Raw genomic sequence first — 14,343 nt, forward strand, 5'->3', positions numbered from 1 at the left:
GCGGCTCCGAAAGCAGATTCCGGAGCTCTGTCCACAGCGTAAGACTTGACCCGCCGCACGCTACCGCACATTGCGGCCTACAACTCCCACAGTGCCTCGGGCGGCGGTCTGCAGTTCCCAGCGTGCCCCGGGAGACGGTAACTATATCTTCCGCAGTGCCCCATGGAAAAATGAGGGTGGGTGTTGCGCGTCACTGCCCTGCAGTTGAGTGCGCATGTGCGCGGGCGGCGGCTGAGGTGGCGAGGCTGGCGGTGGCTGAAGGTGCGGCAGGAGCGAGTGCCGAGGCGCCGTGGTCGCCTGGCTGGGTCCGCCGCGGCTTTTCCTGGGGGGCTGCGAGCGTGCATTGCCTCCCCAGGCAGTCCGCGGCCCCGAACCCCATCCGCGGGCCCCGGACCCCGCCCGCGGGCCGGGCTGGATGGCCTCGCTCCAGGGGCTGGCGGCCTCCCCGGTGCTCGGGTTTGCGCCGAAGTGGTATTTTTGTGGTCTCTGTAGGTGACAGTGGATCTCATGCTGGACAGTGCCCGCGGAGGGGTGCGTTTGTGATGGCCGAAGCGTCTGTTCCCTCGTAGGAAGCAAATTTATCTCCAGGAGCTGCTGAGCAATGCAAGTCCGACAGGTTTCTTTATAGGTTCTGAGGAAATCTTTGAAATTCGGTCTCATCTTGTGTCTTTTCATTGCTAAATTAGCACTGGGCTCTTAAACGTTACTTTTTTTTGCTTTTAAGCTTCTAGAAAGTTTTTTTTGTTCTTTAGCTGTTTGCTTTTTTAATATTTTTGGGTGCTGGCAGCAGCACTGTTGTTTCTCAGCCTCATCCCTCTCGGCAGCTTTGACTGTGGTGTTTCTAAAGTTCGTTTTGGTGTACCACATACACCAAAACAGTGCATGATTGTGTTCAAAAGCGAAAATGCCTTTTTGGTGTGTCCTTAAATGCTTTTTCTTTTTTGATTCATGGCTGTGGTCAGAAGCAGAGTCTGCCGTAAGTGTGTGTGAAGGGAGGGGAGCAGGGTGGGCCACACCAGAGTGTAAGTGACAGATGGCCGTGGTGCTGCTGTAGAAAGCACACAAGAAAAACCCTGATTCTTAGCAGCCACTGGAACACGTCTCGGCAATAGGGTTCTTAAACACAGTTTACTGCTTAGTTTCTTTTTAAAGAGGAGCTACTATGTGTAGGGTGTTTTCTCGTAAGTCTAACTACAGGCTCTGAAAACACCTCTCCTCCTACTTAAATTTATCTTAACCTGTAAGAAAAGTTTCATTCTTGGATAGCTCCTTTGTATGATTTAACTGTTTGGAATAATGACTTAATCCTGCATTGGAGCTAAATGTGAATAATTTTAACCATGTCATTTTTTTCATCAGTTTCTAGTGCTGTGTGCATTTTGGCATATTGCACTACATTTCTCTGTTTAAAATAACCTCTGTGCAGTAAAAGTATATACATTTTGTGTCAGAATATACTGATGATATGTTCTTTGTATTTAGTAGCCACAATGTCAAATAAAGAAGTGAAGGCAGCCTTAAAAAGTGCTAGAGATGCCATAAGAAATAAAGAGTATAAGGAGGCATTAAAACATTGCAAGGTAATTAATTTTATACTTGGAAGGTAAGTTTTGGGCTCTTTGCACATCTTGCTCTCATTTCCATACCCCTACAGCTGTATGATAGTGCAGAGTGAAGAGTACCTTGTTAATGTGATAGTTGAGATGGATTTTCAGATTTAACTTAATTGATTATTTGTATTAGTTTCCCACGTATAAACTTTCATTCCTCTTCCTTTTGAATTTGCTTACGTGTGGCAATAAGAGTATTAAGTCAAGAATGATAGAGATAAAAATCCATTTCTAATCCAAACCTCAGGAATGCTTTAATTGCTGAGCTGCAAATACAAGTTACTAGCTCAACACTTCAGGGATGAAGCATCCTCTGGCATACGAAGTTGAATTTACTAATCTCAGTCTCTTCCTAAAAATTACATAACTTCTAGTATTGCCGTATAAAATAGTCCACCAAACTGTAGTGATAAAGCTCAGTATGTGGATCTATAAGTTACATTTCTTTCATCAGTTTTACTTAAAATTGTGTGTTTTTAGGCAGTCTTGAAGCAAGAAAAGAATAACTACAATGCTTGGGTATTCATTGGCCTGGCAGCTGCTGAGTTAGAGCAGCCTGATCAGGCCAAAGGAGCATATAAGAAGGCTATTGAACTTGAACCAAACCAGTTGCTGGCATGGCAGGTATGTGAATGTCCACTTTTTGTTTCCCTCAGAAGTATCACTATGGAGTTAAATATAGGAACAAAGCAGAATTAAGAGCTGTATCTTGTTTTCTTGAGGCCCTTAAGTTCCAGAAGCTTTGGAGTAGCTGAGGTTCATATTAGTTGTGTGTCCAATGTAAAACCATGGTGAACTTTATTTTCAGTATATTTGAGTTTTGTGCTTCTTGTGTTTGTATTTCTACATAGCTGTGAGACATGCAGTGGAGAAGATGAATTCAAACAAACACAGTAAATTTGTCCATGTAAAAATTTCTGTGCTTGTAGCTCAAGAAACACTTGACAGTTCTTCTCTTATGGAGAGAAAATGTTTTATCTAGTAATGTCTTTTTCCAGCTTTCAGCATCAAGCGAATTGTTAATGAATTTTGTTGATACTTGAAAGCAAAAGTATACGTTTAAAGTAGCTGTGTGCTGGGTGGTGTGTGCATTACACACACCTATTGTAGTATAGATTTACAACATACAGTTGTGTTATTTATTGGTTTATGAAGCATAAGGTTGCATATTAAGTCTGTTGCTGATAACAATAATCAATGTTTTTCTAAGGTAGTAAGGTTCTTACTATTTTCAGTATAAATGCTATTTTAAAGTATAAATGTGCAACATAACCTGAATTCAGTGTATATTGACATTTCCTCACTTTTGTAATCAGATTCTGGCTTTCTTGAAACAGTACTTGGGTGTTTATATATATTATTATACATTTTGCATACTATATATATTTTTTTCCATATGGCCTAGTGAACTTTTATGCTGTCTTTTGTGCAGACAAAGTCATGTATTATATACAGGTTTCAAAGAGTTGTTGGTATTAGTTAAGAAAGTGAGGAAAGCTTTTCATTTAATATAAGTAGTGAGTGGGCTGTGCAGAATTCTGCAGTGATTACTGCATTAACACTTGACCCCCTTGAAGGCAATGGCATCATTTTTGTGGGCAGAACAGGTAGTGTTCTCATAAAACATGACTGTTGGCATAAAATCTTATTTCCTTTATTTTTTTTTGCTTTTTTCTGTTAAGGGATTAGCAAATTTATATGAGAAACCCAACCAAATAGATGTCAAAGGAGACTTAGCACATGTTTACCAAAAACTCTTGGAACTCTATGAAAGGTAAAGGATATTGAATACATAAATTCAGTCTTAAGATTTCTAGTTCAGTGAATACCATTGGTGATACACAGTATAGACTTGGATTTTTTAAAGCCTTCTCATATCAGTGGTTTAGCCCTTTTTACTGAGGTTTTCTCTGCTTAGGTAAGGTTTCTTTTTCCTGTCCCTTTTGGTAGAACAAAAACTCCTTTAGTTTAATTGTACTTGAGGCTAGTAGTTTAGGGAATTCCACGTCATTCTAGTTATATGTCTAAACTCACTACCTTGAAGCATTTATCTCTGATAGTTCACTGCCTGCATTAATAAGAAGGCTTATTTTTCACTGCTTTAAGATCACAGAATATGTGTCATGCAATTCATAGAGGCACAGTTCTAAACAAATCTAACTCAGCTGTCACTGTAGCTGACTAGTGTTTGGTTGTTCCCTTATGTTGAAAATTGATCAGGAAGTCCCTAAAAGTAATTTTTTTTTTTATTCAGAGCAGCAATGAGTAAAACTTCTAGGGCTATTTGTAGATTTATTCTAAATATTAGTTTGGCAACTGAACCTACTGAAAATTATTTGTCAGAATTTGAATAACATTATACTATTATATGAAAAACTTACCTTGTGTTGGGGGGATTTTCTTTCTCCTTTCTAGTGGTGACAAGCAGAAATGGTGTGATGTATGTAACAAGCTTGTGGAGCTATATTATCAAGAAAAGAAATATTCAGAGGTAGGTCAAGCACTTTCTTTCTTCTAACAGTAATTTTCCATTTGATCTGGCTACTTTTTTTCAAGGAATCCCTACTTTTATGGGCCACAGACCACTTAAGATCTTGTGGACCCCAACAAGGAAGAACTGATTTTAACTGGTTTTTTTTTTCTTTTCTACTGGGTAAGACTTGGATGCAATCCATTAAACTAACAGAACTGTTATTAGGACTATTAGTATTGAGGCTGAAAGGGCAGAATATAATTCTTCTGTTGTATTTCTAGGAGTCAAAAATGATCCCAGATGTACATTTACATGCCGTATGTGTGAGTCAGGTGTCCCTTCACCTGGCTTGGCCAGTACTAGGTGTCTCATGAGCCCTTCACTGGTGGGGTGATCCCTTCCTAGGCTGTTCCTGATGCTTCATTCTAGAGGCTAAGGTGGGATATGTACACAACCTGAACTTTGTTGCCTGTGTCTTATGTACTGCATTCCCACCTCAATGATAAGGACACGAAAAGTCTCTTCAGAGCATCACAAGCTTTGCAGAAATCATCATGACTCTGGTCAGTACCACTAGGTGGAGTTGTTAAATGCTTGTGTGGTTCAACAATAATGTTTCCTGCAATCTCTATCATAATATTACAGAATGCATATTTTGGAGGTATGCTGTTCACTTTTCCTTTGCTCTTTGAAAAAGCTGTTTTCTTATAGGGCAGTGCATGGTCATACTCCATGTCATCTTCCCACCTTTTCTCCAGCAATGGAAAATGAAAAATTTTACGTAGCACAGAGCATGGGGCTGAAGACTATTAGTTAGCTCCAAAGCCTCATTGTATACCATCTTCTTAAACTAAATTTAATGCTAATAGTTTAGCATATGAAGCTGACTTACTCTCTATGGAACAAGAAACTGAAATTAGACTTCCGGGTCATATTTTTTCTTTTCAGTTCGGTTGACTTTTCCACACTGGAATTTCAGCATGGACTGCTGCTTTTGTTCTCTTTTTGTTTGTAGTGCTATAGATTTTTAGGTCTACTTTTACTGTCGATTTCCTCCAGGAACCAGAGTCAAAATTCATATACTCTTGATGTTCTCTACCTTACTTACTGTACCTTGGAAGGTGGAGAGGTCCCACACAGTGCTTTGGGACTTTATTTAATCAGAAAGCAGATAAATCTGGATTACTTTAAATATTACTCTGTTGTCTACCCTGGTGTGATAGAGTTTGATACCAAAGGGTTAATCCAAGAATAAGGAGTTCTACTGTGTCTGCACTTTTGGCAAAGAAACATGGTGTGCAGGATCTGCTTTCTAAGTAAGGACAGAACAAAGATAACAAGAGGACATCTGCTTAGGAATATAGCCACAGCCTAATAAGAGTATAAAAAGACTGAACCAGGGGAGGGTTTTATGGTAATAAACAGTTATAGTATGTATGTCGTGACTGTATGTAAGCAACGCACTTGCAGAGGATCAGAATGCACGCTAGGTGGAGTAGTCCCTCATGCAACCCTTACCCAGTAAAAAATGCCGACTTCTTAATGCTGCATTGGTATAAAGGAGTTTTATTTACCCAGTTTTTGGTGAATTTTGGTGACAAGTTGACTGGACTTGTATCGGACCTCTAGCTCTTTAAAGAGTAACAGCATTGGTCATTTGTTGCTGTTGACAGGTGGCTGAAACTTGGCAGAAACTAATACAGATGAAACAGGAGGAAGGTGCAGAAAAGGCAGAGCTTCATCAGCTTTGGAAGAAGATGATCCAGTTACTGAAGGACAGTACAAGGAACCAGGATAATAAGACTGGGCAGTTGGTAATGTTTCTCACTCCTTGTTCAGCTAGGTACATATATAGGTACGGTGCAGCTAGTAATTGAAGCCTGTTTGTCTGAGTTGACTGTCTCAATGTTCAGAGGTACTAAGCCTCTCAGGGAAACGCTGGGCAATTTTACCTTCTGACATAAAGAGCAGCTGTGCAGCAGTCTGAGATGAGTCTTAGCTGTAATGAGTCACCTAAATTCTTCACCAATTTTTCCAGCATGGTTTGTCCCACAGGGTGTAGTCCTTCCGTAACAGACTTCTCCAGCATGGGTCCTTTTCTTGCTCTCACATATTCTCACTCCTCTCTCTGCCTGTAATTGCTGTTGCACCGATTTCTTCTCCTTCTTAAATCTATTATGCCAGAGGCACTACCACCATTGCCGCTGCTCTCGACCTCAGCCAACAGTGTGTCTGTCTTGAAGCCAGCTGGGATTGACTCTGTGGGACATGGGGGAAGTTTCTAGCAGCTTCTCATAGAAGCCACCTCACTTAGCCTCCTGTGGGGTATGCCCAGCCCCCGCCCTGGAGGGACATCTGCTGAGATAAGGAGAGTGCCTAAACCTCCCAGCAGAACTCCCCTGGAAAGGGAGCTACTCTTCAGTTACGACGAGAAGAAGACAAACCCAGAATCCTCTGGGAGACCCTATGCAGATCCTTTGTAACCCATTGGCCCTTACCCTCTGACACCCACCCCCAGTATCCCTATAAAGCTAGACCCCTGCTCCTGCAAGGGCAGAGAGAGCCTGTCCCTGGCCTCCCCTTTGCCAGACTGATAAAGCTGTCTCGTGCGGAGCAGCTACACGGGCCTCTCGTCTCTCTCCCTGGTCTGGCCTGGAGGCTGCCCTGCAGAGCTGAGCTGAAATCACAAGCTGACAATCACTAAAGAGCTGATAGTCTCTGCATGGGCCCTCCTGGCCAGCAGCTGAGGGAAGACACTGGGCCCTGGGAAGACGATCTCTTTTGGGACCATCTCTCTGGACTGGTCACAGCTTCCTTGGTCAGAGCTACTGACCCCACACCAGCTGCCATAGCCTCCTGCTAGCAAAACCTTGCCACACAAAAGCAGTACAGACGTTCTTCAAAACAGCAAATTTCCCTTCGCTGTCATCCAAGTTAAAAGAGGTGGCTTTGTGAGGTTTTTCCATTTCGTTGTACCTATTCTTTATCCTAGATAGAAATGTTTTGGTTCAAATTTTCTTTTCTTCTCGAGATGTTAAGCTCTCACTTCTTAGGAAAGTGTCAAAGCTGATTGAAACAAACAGAATGATCATGAATTATACTCATCCTGTGTTCTCTGTGGACAAAGTTAATTTTGTTTTATCTGATTGATCTGTTCTTGCAAGCTGAACCTCACCTTCAACATGAAAGGTGGAAATTTCTCATCTCCAGTCTGCTTGTAGCAGTGTTTCAGAAAGGAGAAAATACAAATTGAAGTAATTTCAGATGGCAAAAAATTTGATCTGGATCTCTGCTTTTGAGAAGGCAAAGACCTTAACTTACAAGCTCTTATAGAAAAGAGGTACTGCAGGCAGCACTGCTTTCTTTTTTGGAAAGAAAAAATAACTTGAAAATAGAGAAAAAAAGGGCATAAACATCAGGAATAGGTTTCACATGCAAATGTAGAGTTTACTGTGGTCTTGAGTAAAGCACCTGAACCAGGAAGGATGTGGGCCTGAAGGCAACACACTTCAGTATTTCTCTTGTGACAAGCTGTGTACAACTTTTTGTTTAGCATGCTTGTTTGTAAGCCTGCACTCCGGTGTCTTTGTTCTCCAATATATAAAGAGTCAAGAAAAAAAAGATTAGATTTCTAGACTAGAGCAGAGAGAAGGGCTGACAGCTAATCCTATAGGATAGTAACCTAATTTACTTCTTTGAACTGGGATTAGGTTTGAGGAAGAATGTATGTTCTTACAAATTTTACCTTCTTTTTACCATCTTATGTTACATGGTAGCATATTATTGCTTCATTTTGTACTAGAAAATTTACATGCTTTAGAGGCTGAGTGCTGCTTCATGATAAGGAACTTGCTTCATGACTTTCTCTGTTCATAGCACTAGTGTAAACTTAATGACTAGGACCAAGGTAATAACATGTAACTATCCACTTTAATATGGGAGGGCTGGAAAGCATGTCCTCTTTGGATTTGCCTGGTTTGGAGAAGAGTGAGGAGTGACCTCTACTGTCTGCAGCTTCCTGAGGAGGGGAAGTGGAGAGGGAGGCACTAAGCTACTCTTTCTGGCATCTAGTGATAGAATTTGTGGGAATGGTTCACAGGACTTGACACGTGTCAGCATTTCTTTACCAAAAGGGTGGTCAGACATTGAAGTGGCCTTCCTAGAAAGTCAGTTGATGCCTGAAATCTATCAGTGTTCAAGAGGCATTTGGTCAATGCTCTTAATAACATGCTTTAGCTTTTGGTCAGATCTGAACTGCTGAGGCGTGTGGACTAGGTAATTGTTGTATGTTCCTTCCAACTGAAATATTCTGTTGTATGAAGGTAACATTTCCCTAATTTTCTTTTTTCTCACTCCTAATTTTTTCTTATTTCAGCTTTTGACCGCATTTGAACATGCGCTGAACTCTGCTGACGTGGTTCCTGGTGAAGACCACCAAAATCTTTACAAAGACTTCATACAGTGCTTGTCAAAAGTAAGGTTATGTTAAGGTGTCTTAGTAAGAAAATAGATGTATTATTTCATGTCTGAGAATTCACACAATTAACTGTTTACTTTTTTTCCTTTCAAGTTTCCTCATGAAGTAGCTAGGTTGGAAAAGGCCTGTCATGATATGATGGCTTTGTACCCTACCATGAGTTATCCTTTGGAAGTACTTTGCTTGCACTTTATTCATTCAGGTGAGTAGGATGGATTTAGGCATTTCTGGGGCTTAAATTTTGTCTTTTGTAGTTGGTTTTGTGACAATCTGTTTACAAGTTTTTACCCTTCACAACCCAGTACAAATACACTCTTTACTTGTATGTTATCTTTCTGGAAATAAAGTGTTTGGTCTGATCCTAGCCCTGTAACTGAATAGTGACTCTAACTGCTCTCCACTCTTAACTCCTGTGAGTAAAGTCCAACTCTTTGAAGTCTCAAAGAAAGAATCCCTTACTTGAAAGCAGCCTCTCCAGATAAATGGAGATTAGCTTCTTGACCTTCTAAGAAGAAATGGAAGAGTGTTAGCGAGTGCTCTAAGTGTGAGGATGGACTACACTTAGGTTATTCTTCACACAGATTCTCTTTCTGCACAAAAAAAACCCCAGATAAACATTTGTGAAACTTTGTTAGAAAGTGTGCCTTGTGAATAGGGAATAAACAGATCTTTTTAGCTGCATGTTCTGAGTAGAAAAAACCAAAAGGGGTGTGTTCAGAAGTGCAGCGATCTGAAAACTATGCATTACTATTTTGAGTCATTTATGAAACAACATTGCAATAGTGTTGGACATATTCGCATCATTTTCAAAGGTAATTATTGGATTTTGGCTTTTCATTTTATTGTTTAAGGCATCAGAAGTTGATTTATTTATTTTTAAGGCAAGGAAACAACATCAGAAAAAAAACCTCCAGAAATAATTTTCAACTTAAGAGAAAAAGGCCTTTTCCTGTTTTGGAGAAATGGAATAATGTAGCAAAATAAAGCAAGTGAGAATTTTTCACTTTGATTTGAAAGTATGAAGACAAATGAGGCCCAGACTCTAAATTTGTAAAGCATTTGAAAATGCTTTACATTTTGAAGAAACAGGCAGAAACTAATTTTCAAAGGAAAAGGTTGGCACAGTTCTTGTGTACCAGTGCTCTGACAACATCTCGCCATCCTACAAGCTTTTGGAGTGGGAAGGATGCTGCTTATGCTTTAGTAAGGCTGTTTGTTTACATCTGAGTCATACGTTTTAATCCTTCATGTCCTGCACTTCACATAAGTTTGTTAACTCAGATGCATTGTTAAGTCACCTTTACCAAATGCAGATCAAAGCAACTGTTATGCCATATGATTCAATAATTTCTTTAAGAAAATAATAGTTTGAAGGTTTTTGCAACAAGTCACAAAGTTCCTGTAAGCATTGCCAAGTCTACAGTCGCAGCTAAACACAAGTGTCAAAAGTTAGTGGCATCAGTTAAAATTAAGCTGAAATATTAAATTATATGGTTTCACAGCAAGGTAGTTTCAGCAAGCTTATCACATCAAATTGGTAGGTACACAACATCTGTTGTGGAGGGAAATTATTTTGATTTATTTGTGGCAGATTTTGACATGTGGGCATTCAGCTGGACTTACATGAAAAGCATGTGAAAGAATATTTATTAATAAAGGAAGTATACCTGTAGTAATTTAGCAAAAGTGGTTATTCAGGTTTCAGCATGTCCATTTATTTTGTTTCACAGTGCTGAGTATTTAGATTACTTCTTGGGTTTCGTTTTTTTTATATGATAGAGGATGATAGGTAAGTAGTGCCTTTGGAAAATCTTGTACTCAAAGGATAATGATCATTTACACAGATAAAGTGAGATGTTGCAGTTGCTTTTTTAATCTAAAACTCTGTAAAATGTGTCTTTTTCTGAAACCAGGTACTTCGTCGGAAAAGGCCCTGCACTGTTTCTCTCGGCTTTTGGAGATGGATGCGAGCAGTGGTCCAGGCATCATTGGTTTTGGTATAAAATGCCTCAAAGAAAAGAAATACAAGGAGGCTGTTAAGAGTCTTACTGAAGGTAAATGTGTAATATGAGGTGTAAGTAGTCTGTAAGTCGAACACCAGCTTTAGTTCATGTTGAATAGTTAGGGAATCTTATACTTGCATAGTAGTTTGCCAATTCTAAGACCAGCTAGAATTTAAAAGAATGCTGAACACTTTGACTGTGTTGAAATATTTTAAGTACAGCTTTAAGTATAACATCTCTGAAGCCTTTCATTTGTACTAGAGTCAGCTCTGTAGTGTTTTAAGGTAAACTATTTTTAATCCTGCTGTTATTGGGGAAATAACTGTAGGAAACACTATATGGAGCAATAGCCATAAATGAAGGAATGTGGAATTTATGAAGTAAAATGTAATGCAACTTCTCTAGTAGAAGTTGCATTACTGCATTTCTCTGAACAAAGATGACTTTTCTCTGAAGTTATTTCATTTTAAAATTTCTTTAACACTTACACTAGGTAAAGACTTACATTGAGTATCTAGAGAAAAATATTGTAAGAATTTCTTCCTTTTTTTGTTGTTGTTTTACAGTAACGATATTTGCTGAGGAGTTGGCTTACTCATCTGTAAATTAACTTGCTTGTATTGAAATGGTAAAACTCTTTGCAAAGTACTCATCAGTATACTCGTGGGAAAGCAGGACTGCCCACTCTAACTGTGCTGCTGTGGCAGCTTACAGTGAAAATTGGGTAAATAACTGGGATGTAAGCGTTCATGAGTCAGTCAGACTATGCTGTGATATCCTGCATCCATTCTCCTAGGTTTAGAATAAAATTGTTTCTGAAATGGAATTTCAGAATATTCTACAGTAGTTTACAGTGGAACAACAACTTGCCTAAAATATGAAATGAAAGTTTCATGTGCCTGAGAGCTCATGAAGAAGAAAAAGTGTTCCTTGGAAAACAAATTCTTCTGGCTTAAATGGCCATTGTACGTTTTGACAAAACGTACATCCTGGTTTTGACCAAAGATAATACTTTATCTTAGATAATATTAAGTTGCTTTTCTATTTTTATTTTAACACATAGACTTTGCTCACTGCAGAGAGAATGCGAAGACAAGGGTCTTGGTATAATGTGTAAATATATAGGTTTGGGAATAGTGTCTTTTGCAGTGAGATACGTGTTTGCATCTTAGACATTGAGACTTCCAGGCATTACTTAGTAGTTACATAGCAGAAGGCAGAAATTCAGTTTTATTGGTGAGTCTTTAATTAGGGCGGGTTCATCAGAAAGTTTCAGTGTATGTAATGTTATATGCAAAATTAAGCCTAACTGAAACTTACATGCTTTCTAGTTTTTGCCTTGTTGCGTGGAGACCTCTATGTCTAAAACAGTCTAAAATAAGACTCAGAAAAAATTAACTGCAAGTCTTACTATCTGATTGATAATGTGTTTTTGATGGCATTATATGGAAATACAGTATCTAACAGCTGCAGTGTCTGCAAGCCTAAGCAACTTTTTAAAGTGTCTTTTTTAAACTCTTACTAGGTTTGCAGAAGACTAACCAGTGTCCAGCAGCATGGCATTATTTAGCAGAGGCACAGATGAAGATTCACGAACACAGGAATGCTGTCCTGTCCTGCAATCAAGGTAACTGCCTGCTAATTGGAAGAGCAACTGCAGAGGTACACCGCTTTATGTAGTCCAGCCAATGTGGCCTTTGTGTGGTAGGTCTGAGTTAGCAGTAGTCACAGTCCCTTGCTTTTTGCAGTCTCAAGCTTGTGCTACCTCTCTTTATGATAGCTGAAAAGCACCTTATGCTGCTTAGTCTCAGGAACAGAGAAAATACTGGGCTAAGTGGATCCAGAAAGCTGTCTGATGGTTAATATTTAGAAGGTTTACATGTTCTGATGTGCTGCTTCTGCTGGTGGTTCACCAATCCTGGCAAGCAACAGATTGCCTGAAACCACAAGGGTAGGTGTCACAAATATTTAGTCTGGTAGATATCATGTTTCAACCTCTAAGACAAATTTTTAATCAAGTTAATGTAAAATGCAGAGGTTATGTGTAGTACAGCCGCATCTGAAGAAAACTCACTAAGTGTAAAACTTGATCTGTGCTAGCTGGCAGTGAGGGCAATTATTGTGATCTAGTGATGCATATCTCAACAGAACCACTCTCTGGTCGTAAAAAGTGAAGGGGAAGCTAAAGTGGACTTTTTTTGTGGCAGGGACAAGTTCAGTGAAAAATTTCTCAAGAAAGACTTGAAGACGTAAAAGTATACAGACCTGGCTAAACAGTCATGGGAAATCAAGGGAAAAGTACTTGCTGGCAAGAGAAGTTCAAAATACCTATAAATTTGGGTGGAGGAAAAATGAAAACTGAACAAAGTAGGTAAAAAAGAAATTTATTGCAGAAAGAATGAAAATGGGGTAATTCTTTTCCTATCTGTGTTCAGTGTGGAAGAGCTCAGGGTAACTTTGTACCATGACCCTTCTTTTCAGTAGATTGATCTAATGACTTGTCTGTGATGAGTGTTAATGGCAGTGTCTGTAAAACAAGACAAGGAAACATAGCATTAAGGAACTATGAGATACCAACTTAGGAATTCACTGAGGAAGATAAAGATAAAAATGCTGAAGTTTTAAGGGGTTACATAATTGCGTGCTGAACCTGTCTTGCCACCCAAAGGCTTGGAAGTAGATAGCATGGCTCTAAGTTTTAAAAAAGGTTCTAGGAAAGTTCAGGGAAACCACTGACAGGTCTGGTATATTTAGTGGTCGAATTGGTTAAAACTGAAAAAACAGAGTTAAAGAATTTGTGTAGAAAGATATTTTGGGGGTAGACATCATGGCCTTTTAAAAGTTGCATATTTAGAACTCCTTCAAGGAACTTAGGAGCACTTGGATAAGGGAGATTTCCAGGTGGTAATTTGTAAAATCCCTTACATACTGTTAAGGAAACTACTTCTTAACCCAAGGCTATTTAAAGTTGTAACATTGAGTGTTGAGTTTTTTTAAGTAAGTTAAAAAGTAGAGCAGGGTATAGTAATTACATCTGTTTTCAGGCTGGAAGGAGGTGTCCCATGCATTTTCCCTAATACCTGTGCTGTTTATGAATGCTGAGTAATAAGGTTACAATTTGCTGCTATGCAAAGCAGACTGCAAAACTTCAAGGTGATTACCAGAGTGCATAACTAAGTGTTAAAGCTGTAGAATTTTATGTATTATTTTCAATGCAGAATGATAGTTGTGGGAAGAAGTGTTCTTACAAAGCTGTCCTACACTCTCGTTGAAGTAGAGTGCAGAAAGTCCCTGATCTGTATGAAAAAATAGGACTTTGCTCTGCTTTACAGACATGCCAAATATTAGCAATTTCAGAAAAGGGAATGGTTAGTGAAACATACCATCCACAAACAGTAGCTTTAAGAACTTCAGCAGCATAATAAAATCTGTGTGCAGTTTTGGTACCTATGCACCCCATCTCAAAAAGAAAATAAGAGTAGAAGTTAATAGACTAGAAATAAGGTTGATCAACTGTATAAAAAAAATGCAGCATATGAGAACAAGTAAATAGCCTGACAAGTCCTTTTCCAGCCTGGGGAAGAGATAATTTTAACTCTGTGAAGATGCAAATGGTGTGGAATACAAATGAAGATCAAGTGTTTTGTTTTCCTATGTGGGGTCTGGCTAGTGCCAAATACAGCTAAAATGGCAAGCTCAGAGCAAACAAAACAAGTTTTGTTTTTCAGTGCAAAGGGTAAGTTAAGGTGTTGTTCCTTGCTAAAAGATGCTTTTGATGCA

General features: G+C 39.3%; 1 protein-coding gene across 3 annotated transcripts in view; it reads left to right on the forward strand.

Moving 5' to 3' along the window:
* The first annotated feature begins 47 nt into the window (after window positions 1-47).
* Window positions 48-14,343, forward strand: part of TTC37 (tetratricopeptide repeat domain 37) — a 50,186-nt gene continuing 35,890 nt past the window's right edge. The window contains exons 1-11 of one of the 3 annotated variants that reach the window (XM_020584137.2): window positions 48-137; window positions 493-603; window positions 1,483-1,580; window positions 2,091-2,234; window positions 3,293-3,384; window positions 4,026-4,101; window positions 5,757-5,897; window positions 8,459-8,557; window positions 8,654-8,762; window positions 10,474-10,614; window positions 12,089-12,190. In XM_020584137.2, coding sequence (XP_020439726.2) covers window positions 1,491-1,580; window positions 2,091-2,234; window positions 3,293-3,384; window positions 4,026-4,101; window positions 5,757-5,897; window positions 8,459-8,557; window positions 8,654-8,762; window positions 10,474-10,614; window positions 12,089-12,190 — 994 coding nt within the window. In that variant the 5' untranslated portion in view covers window positions 48-137; window positions 493-603; window positions 1,483-1,490. Of the gene's footprint in view, window positions 138-160; window positions 262-492; window positions 629-1,482; window positions 1,581-2,090; window positions 2,235-3,292; window positions 3,385-4,025; window positions 4,102-5,756; window positions 5,898-8,458; window positions 8,558-8,653; window positions 8,763-10,473; window positions 10,615-12,088; window positions 12,191-14,343 lie in introns of those variants that run through there. The other 2 variants (XM_010393054.4, XM_010393057.4) reach the window with 2 other exon arrangements.

The sequence above is a fragment of the Corvus cornix genome, chromosome Z, assembly GCF_000738735.6.
Source record: "Corvus cornix cornix isolate S_Up_H32 chromosome Z, ASM73873v5, whole genome shotgun sequence".
Taxonomy (NCBI): domain Eukaryota; kingdom Metazoa; phylum Chordata; class Aves; order Passeriformes; family Corvidae; genus Corvus; species Corvus cornix.